Below are 21089 nucleotides of genomic sequence, written 5' to 3' on the forward strand. Positions count from 1 at the left end.
GTGCATGATGTGTATGCACATTTCCTTGTCTATGCAAGGCAAAGATTTTTGCTTTCTGAGCTCTTGGCCTATATATTAGCGGTGTACTCACTGAATCCTGAGGAAACACCTTTTCTTAAACATATCCACATATCTTTTCTCATCTAATTTCAAAAAACGTAAAGGAAAGTTTAAAATAGAAACACCAAACCACTATTTACACAAAATATTTTACTCAAAAACATTGCTGTCTGTTTATTCCTGTAGAACTAAAAGCATGAAACTGTGTTAGCAATCATTTTCTATGACCTGCAAACACTGGAGTCACTGTTTAATCAATATTCTCATATCTTTGCTTTCTAACAGTTAAATGCTTTAACACATTAGATTGGACATTTGTCATAATGTATTTTCAAAGCTTGTTGTAATAAAATTTTTCTGAAGGTCTCTAGCAGACTTGGAAACATAAAAAGGGTTGGTATGACATTCAACTTAACCACCTTCTTTCTCTCTTCTCATTCCCCTTCTCTTAAGTTCATAAGTTCATAAGGTTGGAAAGGACCTATAAGATCATCTAGTCCAACCATCCTCCTATCACTATCTCTACCCAACTACTAAATCAAATCCTTTAGCACCTCATCTAAACGCTTCTTGAACAGCGCTAGGGATGGTGCCTCAACCACCTCCCTAGGCAGGCCATTCCAGTGCCTGACCACTCTTTCAGAAAAGAAATGCTTCCTCAGGTCTAATCTAAATCTTCCCCGGCATAACTTGTGGCCATTCCCTCTCGTCCTGTCGTTATTTATCAGGGAGAAGAGGCCCACCCCCTCCTCACCACAACCCCCCTTCAGGAAGTGGTAGAGTGCAATAAGGTCTCCTCTGAGCCTCCTCTTCTCCAGACTGAACAATCCCAGCTCCCTCAGCCGCTCCTCATAAGACTTGTGCTCCAGGCCCCTCACCAGTTTTGTTGCCCTTCTCTGAACACGCTCCAGGGCCTCAATGTCCTTCTTGTAGTGAGGGGCCCAAAACTGAACACAGTACTCGAGGTGCGGCCGTACCAGAGCTGAGTACAGGGGGATGATCACCTCCCTGCTCCTGCTGGCAAAGGCCTCATTTGTGTTTGAGATAATGCCACCATTAGCTTCAATACATGTTACAGTTATACGTACTCAGGCTAATTTGTTATCTCAATGGACTTCTGAATCATCTGAAAAGGACTTTTCCATTGAGAATAAGTAATGCAAAAAGTAGAGGCCTTTGATTTACTGCATGGCGTTATTCATACTCTTCTAGGTTACAAGAAATGTATTTTAACAGTGGCACTGTTAAACACATTGTCCATATAAACAGAGATAATTTTAACACTAATTTGTGACACACTAGAAAACATCTGCATTAGCAAATGCAACTTGGGTTAAGAAGGCATTCCAGACCTGTACACAACTCTATCTCTTACAAAGCAAAGCATAACTGAAGTTGGAAAAAGCAGGCAAAATTTGCTAAACGATGAACGACCCAGCTGCACCCTCTTGGCTTTGGCTGTACCAAAAATGCTCAATTTCTTTTCTGAGGCATCACAGAGAGGATTACTCCCATAAGTATACTGACAGATGAGACTGGATTTTCATATAAAATACAGAAATTGAAGGCAAAGAGGAAGATCCTGCTAAACTCAAACATCATTCAAGGAGCAGTCCATGCTCAACTTCCTTCAATTTTCCATCCTCCCTCAATTACACTGTCCTGAGCTACAGACACAGAGCATCATGTCTGAAACAGTGTGGACAGACCTCATTCCTACTTCTTGGAATTCATGGCACCACAATCTTTTCAGCACCCATGAATAGAGCTGGAAAAAAGACCAAGCTCTCGAAGAACACAGTGAGTTTAAAAGGGGAAAAAAAATTGAATAAATGAAAAGTACATTACTCTTCCATGTAAAGGAGATAACTTTATATCATTTATATGCGTGCCAGTAAGAACAACATTACTCTCTTGTCTACTTATTAATACTGTGCCGCAAAAATTTAACTACTAGATGTTCTCTGAGGGAAAACCAAACTATTATTTCAGTTAGTTACCAATAAGAAAAAAAAGAGTAAAACAAACAATTTTGAAAAGGTACATACACCACTGAGATTACTGGACTGTCCAATGGATTTCAAAGCAACATTTCTGACCTGAAAAGCAAAATGATTCAAAAACCACAATCTGAGGTCAGAAAATGCTATACTTACTCCTTATTCCTGTTTTTAATGCATGGCTGGTAGAGTACTTTGACAGCACTCCACATCCCCAGTGGTCCAGAGCTAGGCATGAAATAATCTCCAAACAGTGTTAAAAGACTTTGGGAGGAGGAACTTCCTAAGGACTCCACCAGTAATGTGTCAGAATTTAGAAGCCATATCTATAAATAAAGAAATAATTTATTTTACTTCAGATGACACTCTTTACACAGGTTAGTTGACACTAACCTGACATGATGACAACTCCTAAGGAAGTGTTAAAAAACAACAAAATGACATTTTACTTTCGATATTACACATCACAGGCCCTAGAGAAGAAAATGAGGAGTTAATACAGTCATCTACTATTACGATCTCCTTCTCACTAGTAGAGCATGATTTTGAATGACTGCATGCTACAGGCAGGGAACTGAAAGACTGCTCACTGAAAGTGCAAAAAAGTAAGGAATTTTACAAAACTTATAGTTATGACTAGACAGAGCTGAGAAATACAGTGAAAAAAACAGCAATTAACATGGTCTAAGGTAAGGCTGGTAGTAGGTATATAAAATGCTCAGTGAGGGAAAGAGCCACTGGTAACAGGATACATGCCATAATTGAACATGACAGCCACAGCTTACCAGAGATCAAAGCTCAGAATCACAGTGAAAGTTTCATGAATAATGACAGATGTGAAGTTTTAAGAGAGGACAATCAATTTAGCCTACACACATAAACGATGACAAGAAACTGCACTTCACTTAGCAAGTGGCTGTCTGTCAGTTTCATTCTGGTAACTCAAAGTACACATTCATAAACCGAACTGCAAAAATACACCTCACTAAGCTAGGATCATTACAGATAGTGCTTTAAGCCACACACTGAAGATGTTGGAGAAAATGGGGATGAAAAAGAAATGCCATACACAAAGGCCACTACCACCACAATTAGCTTTAATTAAAAATGCGTTTCTTAATTTTGAAATTAAGACTTCCTTTTTAAGAAGCCCTCTCTCTAAGCTGAGTGCACTGACTTAAGGCAGATTATACATGTTATTTGTGGCTAGCACAGCATTCAGATTTTCATGTGAGCTTTCAACCACTCTATAGACAATATACAATCTTTCCTTTCTTTCTACCACTTTACACAAAAAACAGTGCCTGCTGAACCAAACGCCTTTGATGTTAAGTCCACTAAGAACTTTCAAACAAAGATAAAGTTTAAAATTTATTCATAATGCAGATTGATGACCTTTTCTCAAATGGCAGCCTTGGGAAAAAGTATTTTCATGTGGCTTTTTCCTTTTTAAATCATCCAGCCAATACGTTTCAAAGATGATATCAGGGAAAAAGCTGCAACAAATCACTTATACTTGGGGGGACTTGTTCCAAATAGGTAAAATACAGCAATCTACATTTCACAGATTTCCTAAAATCACAACCTATGTCTCCAGCATCCCTTTGAGAACAGTGAGGCATAAACTCTGATTTAACATGACTATAAACAGCTGTTGCTCTTCCTCACTCCCAGCTATTTCAGACATTACTGTTATTTTTGTCATCACATGGGTCAGTACTGTACATACATTCCATTACAACAGCTCTGTCTTCACATTTGAACTAAATGGATTAAATGTAGTCTTCTTCGTATTTCACAGAGAATACAACTCTCTAAAAGAGCTGGTTAGCTAAGACTCAGCGAGGTAGTCATTACATCTTGATTGCTGTGACATCCCTTTCTCTAGCCTTGACAAATGCAAACTCATTCTGCTCAAACCCTCAAAAACATGATCCAAGAATCAGCATCTGACTGACAAGTCTTTCCCATTAGTCTCATTTCTTTTCTTGGGTTATCTTCCCACTCACTGCTAAAATATGAGTTAACTTACCTAATCCTACTCCAAAGAATAACTTCATTAAGTACTCTAAGACTGGAGTTAGTATTCAGCTACTCAGGACTCCAGCACAATTTTTTTTCATTTTCACAAGTCTACCTTTTGGGGTTTTATAGAGTGAATTCCATCCAGGGGATGATACAGACAGGATAAGTAAAGAGATCCATCTGAGCCACATTTTAGACTTTTGGAACAGTTCTATTTATTCTCAGGCTTTAAAAAAATCCTTAAGTATACAGCTTTCAAAAACCTGGTTATCATCAATTTAAACAGAAACTCAAGTTGCAATCTCCATAGATAATGTAACTGTATCAAGTTCAGTGATACACACAGAGAAAATAAGACAATGAGTATATATAAAACTTGGGCTTTAAAAAACATTTTTAAAAAAGACTTTTGAAAGACCTTAACATTAATTATTACAGACACAGCCTAACCTGTGAGCATTCAGGTATATAAGCACAAACACTGCAGATGAAAATCTCTGGTTCATTTTCAGTACAAATGGAACAGCTGGTCTACTATACATCAGTGATGAGACCACTTGTCTGTGTAATTACAGCCCTAAGCAGTGACTCTTTTTTTGTTTGTTTTTAATTTGCAAACATTAGTGTAAACACTGCTTATATTACTCTTGTGTCCACAAGGCCTGTGAGTCCCAAGACTTAAGCCATAACTCTGGAATACCTGTTGGTGTGCTCCCAGAATACTACCATGGAAATGAATAAGGCCTTTTTGATGTTAAACACAGGGAGAAAAAAAAGCCTAATAAAAAGGGATTCCAATTAGAAGCTAGCCTCTATGCTAACTCAGCCTCATGCTGATTATTAACGAGCATTAAAATACTAAGCCAGCCCCTGTTATTAAAGAAACTCCAGATTCAAATTCCTATCCACCTTAAAAGTTTGAGGAATTTGCTGTTACTAAATAGCAAGCTTAAATCATCAAGTATAATTGGCAATTTTATTATTGTTTGCATTTCACTTTCCAATGCAATCTATCAACCACATGAGTAGTTTTTCCTGATCTAAGAAAGCATCTGTGAAAGATGCAATACAATCTGATGAACTTGTAGTGATTAAAGATAAGAAACACTGGAACAAAAAGATGAGATACATATTACAAAGCCAAGATAAAAGGTCTCCATAATTCTTGTTATTTCTGCATGTTCTGGTTTTGACTGGCAATGGGTTAATTTTCTTCATAGTAGCCAGTACAATGCTACGTTCCGGATTTAGGATGAAAGCAGCAGTGGTATCACACTGATGTTTTCATTGTTGCTGAGCAATGCCTACACAGAATCAAGGACATATCTTCCCACGTTGCCCTAGCAGCAAGCAGGCTGGAATGCACAAAATTGCAGTGAGGAGACACTGCCAGGACAGCTGATCTGAACTGGCCAAAGGGCACCATGCACAGGAACAAAAGCTGGGTAAAAGGAGGCAGGAAAGTGTGCTAGGAGTGATGGTGTTTATACTCCCAAGAAGCTGCTGCATATGAGAAGCCCTGCTTTCCTAGAATTGCCTTGCTTGCACACATGGCTTTTGCTTTACCTAGCAAACTTTTTTCAAGATAAAAAACTTACCAGAATATATATCTTTCCATCATCACCATTTATGGTGAATCTAAATGTGCTTTTAGTAGAGGACAATTCCACAAGACACTGAGCAACCATGCTCTGTATGAATTGAGACCTGTTAAAGAATTAAACATGTACATTTTAATTACAACTACACAGGTAAGATCATTCACACCAACGCATGGCATGATGAGTAAAAACTTTTCCTTATACTTTACACATATAAACAAAGTTCAGAAAAACATGCATATTTCAAATATAGCTCACGAATGGAAAGACCTATGACTAATACAAAGTATATAATACAAGGTAATTGGATCAGGTTCCATGCCATCTTATCTTCAAATTACATTATTTGAGAATCCAAAAACCCAAAAAAAAAATCCAAAAACTTCCAGTGAAACATTACAAGCTTACTTAACTCTACATAACATAATTTTCAATTTCAATAATTAGTCACCAAATGTCATGAAAACTTAAGTAATTCAAATAAGTATTTTATTTTGGCTTACTGGCTGAACAGTGAAACACTGCAACAAGTTGTAACCTCTCTCCTTATTATATACAGAAACAACACTGTTGCATGAGTGAATACAGACTGCATTACCTTTAAAATGCAGGACTTGCTCGTTATAGTTAAATATTGAAAAAAAAATTTTACTAGGTTTCTAACTTCCTTTTCAAAATATAAAAATAACAATTTATCTGACTTTTTAATTTTTACCTTGGTATTGTGCTGAAACTTTCCTCAGATGGCCAAATAATCACCTCAGTGACATAGTATTTAATAGTATCTAAAATGAAAAACACCTTTAAAGAATGACTTATTTACAAGTAGACTGTAAGTCACCATATCATTATGTTTAATTATACTGCAATTAGCTTTTTGTTCCTCAGTCAATTAAGATGTGCAGCATGTGATCAAATTCCTGCTTTGGTTTGTAGGAGAAGTTTCTAATAAAAGAAAACATTGCTAGAAGTCTGCTCTGAGATAATTACACAATCAGCAATTTGTCATTCACATTGATCCTTGTTTAACACTAGAAACAATCATCTTGAAACAGTATGCAGGAACCAAAACACCTGGACTGAACTAAATGTCTTACATAAGGATGTTTGCTGGTGCCAGTTAACTCCTGTTTACTATGCACTGCTATCAAGCCACGCCTGAAAGACACAGTGAAAGAACTTTCCTAAAGTACTGAGATCAGAAGAGCTTACATAGTATTTTAGTACCCTCTGCTGCTCAGTAATGCTACAGCGAACCACAAGAGTTTTAGTAACAGTATACACACGGGAATAACAGAATCTCTTTTCAAAAACTACACTAACATAATGCTAATATATGTAACACACGTTCCAAGTTTCAGTGTGTTTTCAAAAATCTCCAGTAAAACATACTTTTAAAACAAAATGGAAGCGTTTTGAGTTCAGAATTTAGTCTCCATCAAGGTCAAAAACAATCACATTGAGGCTTCAAGCCTAGGCTACACATGCAGCCTAACCAAACAGCAAGCAGAAAAGGTTATGAATACAGAGTAATAAATTAATTACACTAAGCCTTAACATATTAGCAATAGTGAAGTTCCACCAATTCCATAAATGTTAAGAGTAGAATGGATTGCCTCATTTGACAACTGTCCAGACACACCAGAAAAACTGGATGAAAATTACTGCCCACAGCAGGGGAGTTGGAACCAGACAATCTTTAAAGTCCCTTCCAACCCAATCCATTCTATGATTCTCAGTAAGACATTTAATCCTGTTATAACAATTCCAATGACTTGGCAACTCCACCCCTTGTCCAGATAAGCATTATGCATTCTTTAGTTATCCTTGCTGTTTAGAAATTACATGTTACCTCAGAGCTAATTCTAGTCTGCAACATGCTGTGCCTTGTCCAAGAAGGCTTACCCTGAGTAAGGAATTGGTTCCACTGCTGAAAGGGCACTAGGAACCGAGGAGACGTTTGCCTGCAGAGATAGAAAATGGGAATTTCTACCCCCCCCCCCATAAAAAAAAACCCAAACAAAAAACCAAAGTATGTATGGGAATAGTGCTGGGGAAAAGGACAGATTTGTGTCTGTCCTTTGAATTCTCCATAAAGTTCTTACACTAGTGAGGAAATATGCTCAAAAGCAATCAACAAGCTTTCTAACTTGACCAAAATAGAGTCCAGAACAATTCCCCACACATCTACTCTGTGTTTCCCATCTCCTCTACTAACAATCACATCAACTATGGGTTGCTAGAGTTGTCTGAAGGCTTAGATGAGGGGCATTTATTCACGATGATCTGTAAAGCTTTTTTCTAGCCCCTGATTTTGCAAAGTCTTACAACTTGCTCTGTGGGATTTCAAACATCTTACCTTAAAAGTAGTTTTCTTAGAGCTTGTATTTTTTAGATCCCTGTACAGAATAGTAAGTCAAACTTCTGTCTTCTGTCTCTGTGACTTCTTTCTGAAACAGGCTCTGCATTTTCTACTACATTTTTATATTCTCTGAACTGAGATGGACTCATGCTTTTGCGGTAGAGCAGAGGGAGAATGAAAGAAAATCCTGCTAGAAGCAGTATTATCACTGCTTCTCTCCCTGTTAATAATTGCATTTTGAAGAATATCTTTTGAATACTTCAGGTAAGCCTTAAATACTGAATGTCACAACAGCTTTTGAAAAAACAAGACTCTTACAATGTCACTGTCAAATGATGAGAGGCTTCCTTTCCATGAAACTAGGCTTGCTGTTAGCAATAATATCTTTAGCTTCTATTTCTCTGTTAACTAAGTTACGAATTAACCTCTCCATTATTCTGTATGACTGACAACAAAAGGAACTATCCGCAACTTATCAGGTCTCCTATTTTACTGGGATTCCTATTAAACTGCAACCATGTTTCCAGTCTTTCAAAGGTTTAGAATTAACCAAATATGCCACAGAAACTGCGAGGATGTTCCTCGTCTTGGTAAGTCACTAGTTCAACGTCTCACAGATGGAGCAATTCCAGAAGGGAATAACCCAAATACAGGGAGTTTAGGCCTACATTTTTTTCTGATAAACAACATTCCTCTGGAGTTTCTAACCTCCAGTGCTCATTAACTGACACAGTCAAGTACAGTTAAGACTGCACACACAATACCTGATGATACTGTTTCTCCCAGTGTTGTCTTGCAGCGCTCACAAATTACTCTGGTATTTTCCTTTGATTTCTGTAGGACAAATAAATATCATTTAAATGCTGCTTAGTTATTCTGAAATAGAAACCTATAATTTTAACATACTCCCAGGAATGTACAGTGAACTTTGTAATTCAGCCTGTTCCCTTTGTGTTCATATGTACAGAGATGTGCATTGACTATTTCAGTCTTCTACACTTCGACATGCTTTCAAGTTTCATACCAATTTTTAAATCTGACAGCATTACCAATCACACAGGACAACCTGCATGAGATAACAGGAGAATCTCATAATATTCAGTGATTGTATGATAAAGTGATTAGGTAAATTCAGTGTTGATAAGGGCAAAATAATGCACAAAAGAAGAATTATCCCTAAGCATATACAGAAAATATTACATTGTAACATGACCACCACCACTCAGTAGAAAGTTCTAGCATCTGTGGACAGGTTTGTAGGAATACCAGTTCATGTTCAGCAGTAAAGGTCCATAGAGTATGCAGAATTACTGGGAAAGAACTAAAGAACACAACATATTATGATAGTTTAGAAAGGTGAGGTGGGTTTGGCTCTATTTTATTAATTCCAGTGTTTGAATTTAAATTCATTATCACTGGAAGGATACAAGTAAGCATAACTCCTACTTTAACACAAAATATAAACTCCAGAACTGATTCTATTTCAGATTATTGTATCACAGTATAAGTCTGGTCTGGAAGTAATATGTATAGGCACACTGAATGATGTTTCTGAATTAATAAACTCTTCTGGAACTAAAAATCCTGGAATCTAATGAGAATATTTCTAAATTGTATTTGTATAAATACCTTAATAACTGTTAACTCAGTACACAGTTTATAAAAATACCTATGTGTAGTTTACTAAGCGTGTAAGACAGAAGTTGCTGAAGTCCAAACAAGTCACAATGAACTTAAGAAATCATATTGCAGGATATGCCTACATAAAATTGTCTAAAATTAGCACAAATTAAATCAGTTTGGAGTACTTCCACTCAGCATTTATCTTTTGTTGTAACCTTTGTAAGAGGTGCCTACAGTTCCCATAGATTCCAACTGGAGTGAATACATATGTGCCTCTCAGGAAACATGGTTTATATGTACCTCCAACACTATAGTCCTCAGATTGTAAAACACGTGATGCAAGATAGCTTTCTTGGACTACTGTCCAGAACATGAACTGGTGTTGTGTGGTTTATTACATTACAGAATTTAAAAGAGTTAAAAAAAATACATCGTCTTTAGTACATTTTTATCTTCTGAATGAAAATACTGAGCTATGCCCATTACAAACTGTCTTCAGAACCTGGATGATGGGCTCTCATATTATGCAGATATCCAAGACCAATTACCCTTCTCAGCATTAAATAATACATCATTATTTGATCAATTCTGATTTATTAAGGCCTTGGAAGAAGTGATCCGTCATTAGAAAGCAGTGATGAAAGCGAGCACAATGCATTTTACTTGTTTCATTGGGCAGTTTTTTTCAGTAGATACCTTCTGCTATAAGGACAAGGAAAGTTACACATGGGAGACAGATGAGCTATAAACACCAGTGTGGACCATTAAGGAAGTTAATGCCTAGTCCAACAGCAGATGCTCAAAGAAATGATAACAAAAATTAAAAGAATTTAGATGATACTAACTAGCTAAACATGAGTTACTAATGAGATGCTACACAGCAAAGAAGAAAAAATGATTTCTGAATGTATAAGCAATTTAACTGCTCATAAGGATAATAAGAGAATATAGCTCTCCAGAATTAGTAATGTGATTATTGCTAAAATGCATCTATAAAGAGTCTTAAAAAAAAATCAAAAATAACAAAAATGCTTTTCCAGAACAACAACAGACAGGAGATATTGAGTTACAATTTTTAGCGTGCTTAGTTTAATAAGTAGGCAGCAAAGATTTAGGTTGATGCATCACTGAAACGGTTTACCATGTTGTGTGATAAAGTTGCTGTCATTTGAAGTACTAAGTCAGTACTTGACATCTTTCTCAAAGTCATGCTATAGCTCAACCAGAAAGGAAGAATTTGATGCTGGGAATGCCTAGCAAGAGTTCCCTGATCTGTACTACGCGAATACTAAAATGAACACAAAGGACTGCTCCAGCTCCCCAAAAAGCAGGAAGTGGCCCACAGAATCTGAGCTCGTGATCAAAAAGTCCTGTTTCTCTGCTCTCCCTATCAAGCTAAACAAATTGTGACAGCAAATTCCCCCTCCTCACAAAGCAGGAATCCAACTAAAAGCTCAAGGGAGTGCCCTACAATCTTTGTGACAACTTTGGAGAGCCATCAGAAGTGCAGCCCCCTTGTTAACATCTGGCTCATCTTTACAGTTATTTCCTTCCCTAATTCCTGCTCTTAAACATATGCAGTAAAATTATTTGCTTAATGTGAAAAGCACAGCTAAGGGAACTGTCCTTTGTGAGAAAGAGTATTTAGAGGATGGAACAAATACTGCACAGTACAACTGCATATATGCAGCACGTCTTTGAAAGCTACAAGTCAGATGTTTTTCTCCTGTCTATGGTTACAGGTGCTAGCTGAGAACTGTGCAGCATGGTACCTATAAAGCACCACTAACTCACCATATCATGCTTCAGCAGAAAAAGCGACAGCTCCAGGTAGGCTAATTAAATCAATATATCTATTTGAGAACTTGCAGCTGCAGATGAAGGTGGCTCACCAGCCCAGTATTTTTTGCTTCTATTCCTAAAGACCCCTGACAGGGCATCGGGGAAAAATATTTTCCCCAAGAGATGCTATTACAAAGCTGCAGAACCACGTGACATTCAAAAGCTATGTTACACTGGAAGGCTAATAGATGTGAGAAATACGTTTGCGATGAAAGAGTGCTGTGTTGGTCCCACAGGAGCCTGGAAAAGATTGTTTAAGCATATCTAGTATATTCCTGCTACTATTTTGGTCATACGCAAACACTTCCCAAAGAACTGCAATGCAATTAAAAAAGAACTTTCATTCTGAGACAGACCGCAATGGTATTCTCTAAAATGAGAACATTTATGCCAATAGCAATCTATCTTGCTTCTATTACTCTCATATTATGGAAGAATTTTCTGTTTCAGTATGAGGGCTTTCTTCCCTTATTAATCCAGCTTCTACTTGATATTACAGTTTTTTGCTCATTTGCTTGGCAACCAAGAGATGCTAGAAATAAGAAAACACGGAAATTAGAATTCAGTGCGAGCATGAAAGATGCAGAAAGAGGGATCTGACACAAGGAAATAATTCTCGACTTCAAACCAAGAAAGCCAATCTGAAGATTCATCACACTAAATCAGTACCGTATGTTTCTAAAAGAAAATAGCCTCCTCCTTCATTCAAAGTTCTGCTGTTATTCTGGTCTGACCCATATCTCAGTAACATTTTTGTCCCGTATCTTATTACATTTCTGCCACAAAGGCAACACTTCCCTGTCAAACATCTCTTTGATTTTAAAAGTATGTTGGGCAGACTGCTCCTCTTTCTCTGGGCTGCAGTATGAATTCCGTTGACACTGCCTCTTCCCATCTTTGTTCCCATTGTTCCACCATCTCTTTTGATACTACTGAAATGAGAGATAATTAATTTTGGGGACCTCAGACAGAAGGCATTGTCCTTTTGGAAATTCAAAATCTTCTACTTATCCGCCTTCTTAAGAATACTTAGAAGACATAACTTCAATTGTCAAATAATTCCAAGAGTTAATCCATATTAATCTGCTTCTCTCATGCTGAAATCCTTTCAGGATATCGGTTCTTATGTTTCCTTCTCCAAATTCTGCTTTTCAGTGAACAATGGAACAAGAAAACAGAGAGACCACAGCTTCAGGACTGGCAGACAGACAGGAGGACAGAACTGTTCTCAAAACAGATGGCTCGCTTGGATGCATCACACCACCTGATCTGCTAGAATCCTGGTGATTTAAAAGGAGATAATACAAATCCCTTACGACAATAAACAGCAGTGCTGTATAAGAATCAGGGCCTCTGATGTTTGAATTTGGTGCTGGGAATCTGTATATCAGCTGTTACAGATGCACACTGTCAATGCAGTAACAGTTTCCAAACTGCTGAAGAACTTCATCAGTCAGCTCTAATACGTAGTATGGGGGAAAAAAAAAGATGGTATCTGCAGGATCAGACTTAGCACCAACTACAGACAAACTGTACATTAGCAGAAAAGATGTTATGGAAATGCAAGCTAAATTCCTTGATGCTCTTTCGGTGGAAGAAGTAATTATTGCTCAAATTTCTATACAAGTGCTGGATTTCCAACACAAGTCTGTTTTATTTCTTCATCTCACTACTGAAACATTAGAGTGCCTACAGACTTTTTTTTTCCTGGGCAACAACAAGCCTTGATGTTTCTAAGCCAAATGGTAGCCCTATTCCTTCAGACTCAGCTGATGGATATCTCCTCCTGGAACACTTTACAGAAGACACCTTCAGCAGTTACAGCCTAGAGTGGCAGATCCTTTTCACCAGATAAAGAGCAGTCAAATAAGGTCAACATCCTTCTTTCATTTTGTCAGTGTAAGGGAGCTATATCTGAATCTGGAAAACATTCTGATTTTTTTAAAATCTTACTGAAGAAAAAAACAAGCAGATTAAAAAAAACCACACACACCTTCCTTTGATTGTAGCACTGCTACTCTAATTTTCTCCTTTTCATTTGTATCACTGCCCCTTGGCAAACACCTAACCAATTACAGTTACAATCTGAATAAATGTTGATGTTCTCCACTCAGGATAGCTTTTTTGGGGGGAGGGGGAAATACTTTGTTCTAGAAGTACATCATTAAATGGTTCACACCATCCAGGTCAGTATCATGACATGGTGTATATTTTAAAAAACAGCACAGAACATTTTCTGGCTTTTATGCAGCTGAATGCCAACAACTCTTTAACCTTCAAAATATCCTTGTAATTCACATTAAGTTAAATAAGTCAGTGATAAAAATGTGTTTTATAAGAAAAAAAAATCAAATACAATCCCTTAAGAATTATTAAAACAAACTACTTTACCAAGGTAGAGTCATCCTGAGAAGCATAATGTCCAATGTCCGAGCTGCACTTGGGAGATTCAGGCACATATGATTGATTTCCTGAGTTCAACAGGAGAAAAGTGTCTCCAAGAAAACAGTCATCATGCTGAGGGCGTAAAGTGCTTCTTGCAAAGGGATTAGGGTGACAACACCACTCTTCTACTAAAGCACTCCAGTTTTCACTCGGTAGAGGAAGAACTCTGAGAAATTTCCTAATAGGGAAAAAAGAAATATTTCCATATATTATTTCCTAAGATACTAACAGAGAAATTGGACTCTTTAAAAGAAGAAAAACTATGACACTTTCTCCAAAAGGAAGTGCTTGACTCTCCTTTCAGTCAAAAGCACTTTCTTTGGACAAATTCTGAGAAAGCAATGGCCAAGTGTTTCCTGCCAAGTTTGTAATGAAGCTTTTCCCACAGGTGAATCTCCAATGATTACACAGCAGAATTTGGCATAACTTCCGTGAAAATAATCACATGGTAAAAAACAAAACAGGTCTACTCAGTCAAGAAAAATATAACAACGGATATATTGTAGTTATTTTAGGTTTCCTCACACCAAGCTTTAATATATATAAGGAGACAAAAGAAAAACAACAAAAGCTGCCACAGCAAGGGAGAGAATGTCATTCAAAGCCTTTCAAAGTCAAAAATTAGACTTCAAAACAAAGCTAAACCCTGACAAAAATACCACAGCATGTATCCTTTAAAAAGAAGAAATTAAAAAAAAAAAGGATAAAATAATGCATTCTTAATTTAGATTCAAATTCAAGTTTCAAAACACACAGACCAAAATAAAAACCACCAACGAACCAAAAAAAAACAAATCCTCTTCTTCTGGGTTGCTATACAGACCATGGCATCTGCCACAGGCAATCCCACACCTTGCATTGCATATCAATTTTGTTTTTAACTTCCTTTCTTTGGTTACCCACTGCCTGAGGATTTTAGAAGCCAAAATTGTGAAGCATTGTTTTAAATTGTAAAACACACTCTGATAGCTGGAATATATGCATGTGACTACATAAATACAACCTTAGTCATTATGCTCAGTAGTCAATACTTGTTGCTCAGAGTTCCTATAATCATTGTGTCCTCGTCACATGTGATATTATTAAGAATTTAAAAGCATTGATAAATACTGTCTGCACATTTACATTTGCTTTAATCTGGGTTTTCTAGGAAACTACTGCATTGGGAAGGAATTCTGCCTCTTTAGCAAAATAACAGACAATAGCTTTAACTGTGAGTTCTCCAACAATTTTCTAGATGCACTTTTTTGTTGTAGTGTTGCATTCTCTGTCTAGTTTTTTTGAATGCTTTACTTTCACTCCCATATTTCATCTGCTCTTGCTCAAACTCTTCACATGTTATTTCTTGACTTCACTCCTAGTTTAAAATTTGGAATTACAATTTCACTCTGCAAATAATCAGAGAACCAATGAGGCAACAATTAGACACCCTACTTTTCTTGCTTTTCAGAGACTACTCTTTCTGAAGATGCCTGCTTTCCCATTGCAGTTCACTGCAGTTTTTCTACTGCTGAGTGAGTTAAAATAAAACTTTGTATACCTTCTTCCTGCTTTCTTGATCCATAATACATTTTAAACTGTGCTTGCTCCATCTGCAGATGGAACTTGGAACAACTGGTCTTCCCGCCCAGCTTTAGCACTATGAGTAACGTCACCTTCCAGCACTACCCATTGCTGACATCACTCTCTGTAGTCTTATATATCATCAGAGATACTATCATGGTTCAGATGGAGGACTGATTATTCATCCCAGTCTCATACAGTTAGTGCTAAGGGCTGGACTCTCTGAAGGTTTCCATTCTCTTGTACCATTCTTCACTTAGAGCAACAAAAAGCAAAGCCTTAGAGAATTATTTTACGTATGAGCTACACTCACACTGCATGCACTGTAAGGAGAAAAAGAAGAAAATAACCCAAATTCTTTGCAACTCATGAACTATGGAAAAAAAAATCTAACCACTTCCTCTAACATGTGAAAGAAGCAGAGAGCATAACCCTTCAGCCATCAAGACTCCCGAAGGGAGACAGACTAATCCGGTGGATCTCAGAAAACATAGAAGGAATAACAGAAAACAGCTGAAAAATCTCATCTAGCCCATTTCCCTGTCTCAAGGAAGGATTCACAACATTTAAACCATTCCAGACATACCTCTCTAATCTACTCTCTAAAATGATAGGAAGTCTATGCAATTTCTATCTCTTGTGGTAAAAAATGCTAGCTTTAGAGTATGCTTTTTCATTTCAACCTAAAACCCTCTTGCTTCAGCTAAAGGCCATTACTACACCGTTGCAGCAACTATACACATACCAGACAACTCTTGTATCTCCTAGGAGACGTCTCAACTAATTCCCATTTCTTTCAATTTCTTTGTAAAGATAAAATTTTCTAGATATCAGGTTGATCTTATTACAGACACTTTTCTAGCAATGCACATTTTATTAAGTTCTCTCTTACACAGTTATGCAACTCCCCTTCAATCTCATCACCTGTGATGTCATTAGCATGGTGAATAACAACTAGATGTTATGTCTGCACATGTCATTTTTGAAAGAACAGGAGTGCTAAAACAGAAACCGTTGCAAACACTGACAGCTCCAACCTTCTATCATTACCTCAGCCAATCTATTTCAGAAGTAACATTCAAGGGGGTCAGAGTTCCTCTGCGAGGAGAAATGCTTTAAGTACTTCCATGCCTTTCTTTGCCTTTCTAAAACTTCTAACTATGCTACATTGTAGGATGTGGAACCAAAACATGTAAATTCCATGCATAAAAATTTAGTGTGCTGAAATTCAGGAAAACATCCACTCAAAGATGAAAAAATAAAAGGTGGAAGATCTTTTGAAAGCAGACACTTCAGACTACAAATTGTAAGTTTCGTTACCCACAAACGTATTACACTTCCTGATAGACTTTGTGATGAGACATTTCATTAGAGAAAGCCTGAAACATTCCTTCATTTATGTTCAAGCCAACCATAAATCTTCATTTATGATAAGAACGAAAAAGAAGTTTACTGATATACATTTGTATTACCATTTTGAGTATTATTACACATCCAGCTAAAGCTGTCAAAATTCCTCACTGCAAGATCCAGAAAATGCAGCAGCTTTTCATTAAAATTCTCACTCACTCTGCAGATTACCTGGACTTCCACAAGGCCTTTGCCTGACAGTGGCCTGGCCTTTGCCACTGTCCCACACAACATTCTTATCTCCACATTGGAGAGAGATAGGGACAAAGGGAAGACAATTCCGTGGATAAGGAATTGGCTGGAAAGTCACTGACAGAGGGTTTTGGTCAATGGTTCCACATCCAGGTGGAGGCTGCTCACAAGTCACATCCCCCAAAGGGTCCATCTTGGGACCAGTCCTCCATTAGCATCTTTATCTGTGACATAAACATTGAGTGCATCCTCATCAAGTTCATGGATGGCACCTAGATCTGAGGCACAGTTGTTAAAACAGAAGGAAGAAATACCATCCAAAGGAACCTGAACAAATTTGAAAGGTGGGCCCGTGCAAACCTAATGAGGTTCAATAAGGCTAAGTGCAAGGCATTTTACTTAGGTCGGGGCAACCCTAGGTACCTATAAAGACTGCAAGAAGAATTCATTGAGAGCAGCCCTGAGAAGAAGGACTTTGGGGTCCTGGTAGATGAAAACCTTAACATGAGGCAATACAGTGTCCTTGTAGCCTGGAAAGCCAAAAGTATCCTGGTATGCAACAAAAGAGGGGTGGCCAGCAGAGCAAGGGAGTTGACTGTCCCTCTCTACTCCAGCCCTGCGAGGCCTCATCCAGAGTACTTCACCCAGGCCTGGGGCTTCAGTACAGGAAGAACATGGAGCTGTTGAAGCAGGTCCAGGAGAGGGCCACAAGGATAAAAGGGCTGAAGCACCTCTCCTATGAATAAAGGCTGACGTAGCTGCACTTTGTTTAGCTTGAAGGAGAGAAAGCTCCAGGGAGACCTCACAGTGTCCTTCCAAAACTTGAAGAGAGCTTACAAAAAGGAAGGAAATAAACTTTTTACATGGATAGATAGTGACAGGATAGGAGGGGACATCAGTTACCCAAAGGGAGTTTTTCACCGAGAGGGTGGTGAGACATGAGCACAGGCTGCCCAAAGAGGTTGTGAATGCCTCACTGTAACACTACAAAGCAATGGAAAGCACAGCAGCAATAGGGCAGCAAAGTCCTAGGCTGCAGCAAGTGAGGAGAAGAAGCCCAAGTGTGCAGCAACGGCTGGCAGAGAAACAAAGGAAAAACAATGCACTTACCCTTAGGTCTCAGGCAGGCGGGGATCTCCAGCACAATACCCTTGCCTCCATTGCCAACCCTTAAATGAGGTCTGGGAAGGGGTGGACCCTGGTTCCAGCCCATCCAGTCACTCAGATGCATTCCTTGCATCTGAGCATCCCTGGGTTACCCCTGCCTTACCACCAGGTGCTCAATCACTGTTTCAAGCCTTGACTTAGCATTTCTGCTACACTCATCCCTGGAGACATTCAATGCCAGATTGGATGGACACCTGAGCAGCCCAATCTAGCATCTGATTTAGTGACTAGCAGCCCTGCCTATAGTGGGGGGGGTTGAACTAGATGATCTTTGAGGTCCCTTCCAACCCAAGCCATTCTATGATTCATTCATTCTATAATACACTTCGTAAGGAAAAGAGATAAGATCAAGTCATATAGCTAAGAAACAGCTCCTATACTTCTCAAATTTAGTGTCTCCAAAGTTATGTGTAAGCCATCTTTGCTTAGAAGAAAGGAGCTGATGACAACACCTCCATCCTGGCCAGCCACTTTATAACAACAGAAACTGAAAAAAAAAATCATAACAGAGTGAACAGAACTGAAAAGGATCCCTGAAAGTGCACGGGAAGAAAGAAATCTAGGTTAAAATTTTCACAGAATTGTTCTGAGTTTGAAGGGACCCTTACAGGTCATCCAGGCCAACTCCACTGCGATGAACAGAGTCCCTTAGATAGCAGAGCTGCCAGCTAGATACAAACTATGAGTATTTTCAAATCAATAAAAACTAAAATTGTGTTGAACTTTTTATTTGCACTATTTGCGATTCAAAATATTACAGCTCCTTGTTCTTCAGTGCAGCCAAGTCCAGATACAAGAGGAAATTTGAGGCATCGCAGGCAGACAAGAAAAGAATTTAGGCCTCCCACCTTTCTGGGCAATGTACCACATGCTCTTAGTAAGCTATTTCTACCCTTAGTCAAAACAAATCAATAAATAAATGGTGAAAAGTTGTTCCAAGTAATTTTGATTTTAGGTACCTGTAGCAGTGTTTCAAGGTATTCTCAACTAAGAAGTTCAAAATAAACATCCTTCATCTAGCTGTGTAGAAAGAATAACACAAATATCAATCAGTATTGTACTTTCTGACACAAATGAAAGATACTGCAGTGCTTACCGTTCTTTTACTACGACATTACCACAGGACTGGCAGGAAAAGATGCAATTCTCCTGTGGTTTCAGGCTTTCCTTCAGATCATAAACCAATTCTACAAACAAGAGAAGATAAAGTAAGGCTTCAAGGCTGTGCAAAGTTTTCAGTCATACATAAAGATCTTTCCAAGTATTTCACTCTTAAGCAAGTTAAGAATCCAAGAAACAAAGCAAAACAGTGACATTCTAAACACAACTTTAATTTATTTACCTGTAGAAGTAAGTAATGAGATTTTGGATAAACTTGCCACCTCTACCTCATGGCCCGTATTGCTGGATAGGAATTAAGTTTGTGAATAATTATTTTAATTGTGGGTACTGTCTCCGTTGGAGGAAATGAGACACAAATATCGTTACAAAGATGGTTCAAGCTAAAATTCACTGCTTCTAGTGTGCAATGATAGTTCTACTACTGAGTGTCTCTGCCATATGATGGTACTTCCAGACACACAACAACAACAACAAAAAAATAGCTGGGTGCTTAAAAATTAGGCAGTAGTCCGCCATTCTCAGCCTGGTAAGATACACAGTTGTGGTGGTACTGCTCAAGGAACAGTCAGTCAGCAATACCCTCTAGAGGCTAGCATGGTGAACAGTCTCAGGAGACAGCTCAGACTGCTTAAAATTCTGATTTCTAAATTAGAGAATGAACTACAAAAGCATCCAGACAACATCAAGTAGCATTAGGCAGAAGAAAAGTGTAAGCCTAGCTCTACTATATAAACAGCCTTCAAATAATACTTCCTAAGGTCAAAGTATGTTCTCAGCAAAGGCTCTCTATTTATGAGTTAGGTTACAACCACTAATAAAAGGTACTTAAGGACATTCCAGATACATAACAGACAAATTTTGTGTATTTATATAAAACATAAAATATAAACTAATTAAACAGGCAGTAGCAACTTTTGTACTACAGCCTTGATGAGTTACATTCCTGCACTTTTTAGCCGCTAAACGTGAAATAGGAGCTAAAAAAAACCCTGGAAAACAGGGGAGTGAGCTCAACACAGCTCTCAAACTCCCACACAGGAGTTACTCAACAACTTCCCCTCTCGGCATCACCTCCGGCAGCTCCGCTTCTTAGAGCAGACCGCCTCCCAAGCACTCAGAAGCCGCGACCACGTGCACCTCCAGCCGGCGCGCAGCCTTACCCGGAGCTCGGGGCGTAGCGCGCAGGCGCAGCCGCAGGTGCAGGCCGTCCCCGGGCAGGAGCCGCAGCCCGCGGCAGGAGGACGGTGCCACGCTGACCCCTGGCGGCAGCGCAGCCGCCATGCAGGCAGCGCCGCTCCTCACCTCCAGCCGGCCCGGGGCCACCGAGACGTCGGCCGGCAGGCTCCGCAGGCTCGCCTCGCTGGAAAAGCAAAGCAAGTTTCGTATTATTTCTCCCCCGCATACAGAACTGCTAAGCAACGCGCACGGCTCCGCTCAACCCCAGGGGGCTACCGGATAACGAGCACGGCGCTCTGCGTTCCCCGCCGGATCTCCAGCAGGAAGGCGCACGCCATGCCCGCACAGCTCGTCCGACAGCCCGCGCGGGAAGCGGCCTCTCTTCCGCCGGCCGAGCGCTGCGCCCGCGGCCTCCCGCTGCAGCGCCGCCTGCCGGTGGGCGCCGGGCTGTCCCGCAGCGCTGCCACGCGCTTGGGGCTTGGAGAGCTCCAGCGCTTTCTT

The 21089-nt window shown here is 39.0% G+C and overlaps 1 protein-coding gene across 2 annotated transcripts in view; it reads right to left on the reverse strand.

The window, feature by feature from the left end:
• UBE3D (ubiquitin protein ligase E3D) overlaps window positions 1-20961 on the reverse strand; it is a 71775-nt gene extending 50814 nt beyond the window's left edge. The window contains exons 1-8 of one of the 2 annotated variants that reach the window (XM_065730962.1): window positions 20865-20961; window positions 20573-20772; window positions 19387-19477; window positions 13905-14136; window positions 8813-8882; window positions 6402-6471; window positions 5684-5792; window positions 2217-2386 (exon numbers count right to left, since the gene is read on the reverse strand). In XM_065730962.1, coding sequence (XP_065587034.1) covers window positions 2217-2386; window positions 5684-5792; window positions 6402-6471; window positions 8813-8882; window positions 13905-14136; window positions 19387-19477; window positions 20573-20772; window positions 20865-20926 — 1004 coding nt within the window. In that variant the 5' untranslated portion in view covers window positions 20927-20961. The remainder of the gene's footprint in view (window positions 1-2216; window positions 2387-5683; window positions 5793-6401; window positions 6472-8812; window positions 8883-13904; window positions 14137-19386; window positions 19478-20572; window positions 20773-20864) is intronic. The other variant, XM_065730961.1, reaches the window with a different exon arrangement.
• Between the last annotated feature and the right edge of the window lie 128 nt (window positions 20962-21089).

Source organism: Cyrtonyx montezumae, unplaced genomic scaffold (assembly GCF_038088225.1).
Source record: "Cyrtonyx montezumae isolate F1298 unplaced genomic scaffold, pur_monq_1.0 scaffold_13, whole genome shotgun sequence".
NCBI classification, from domain to species: domain Eukaryota; kingdom Metazoa; phylum Chordata; class Aves; order Galliformes; family Odontophoridae; genus Cyrtonyx; species Cyrtonyx montezumae.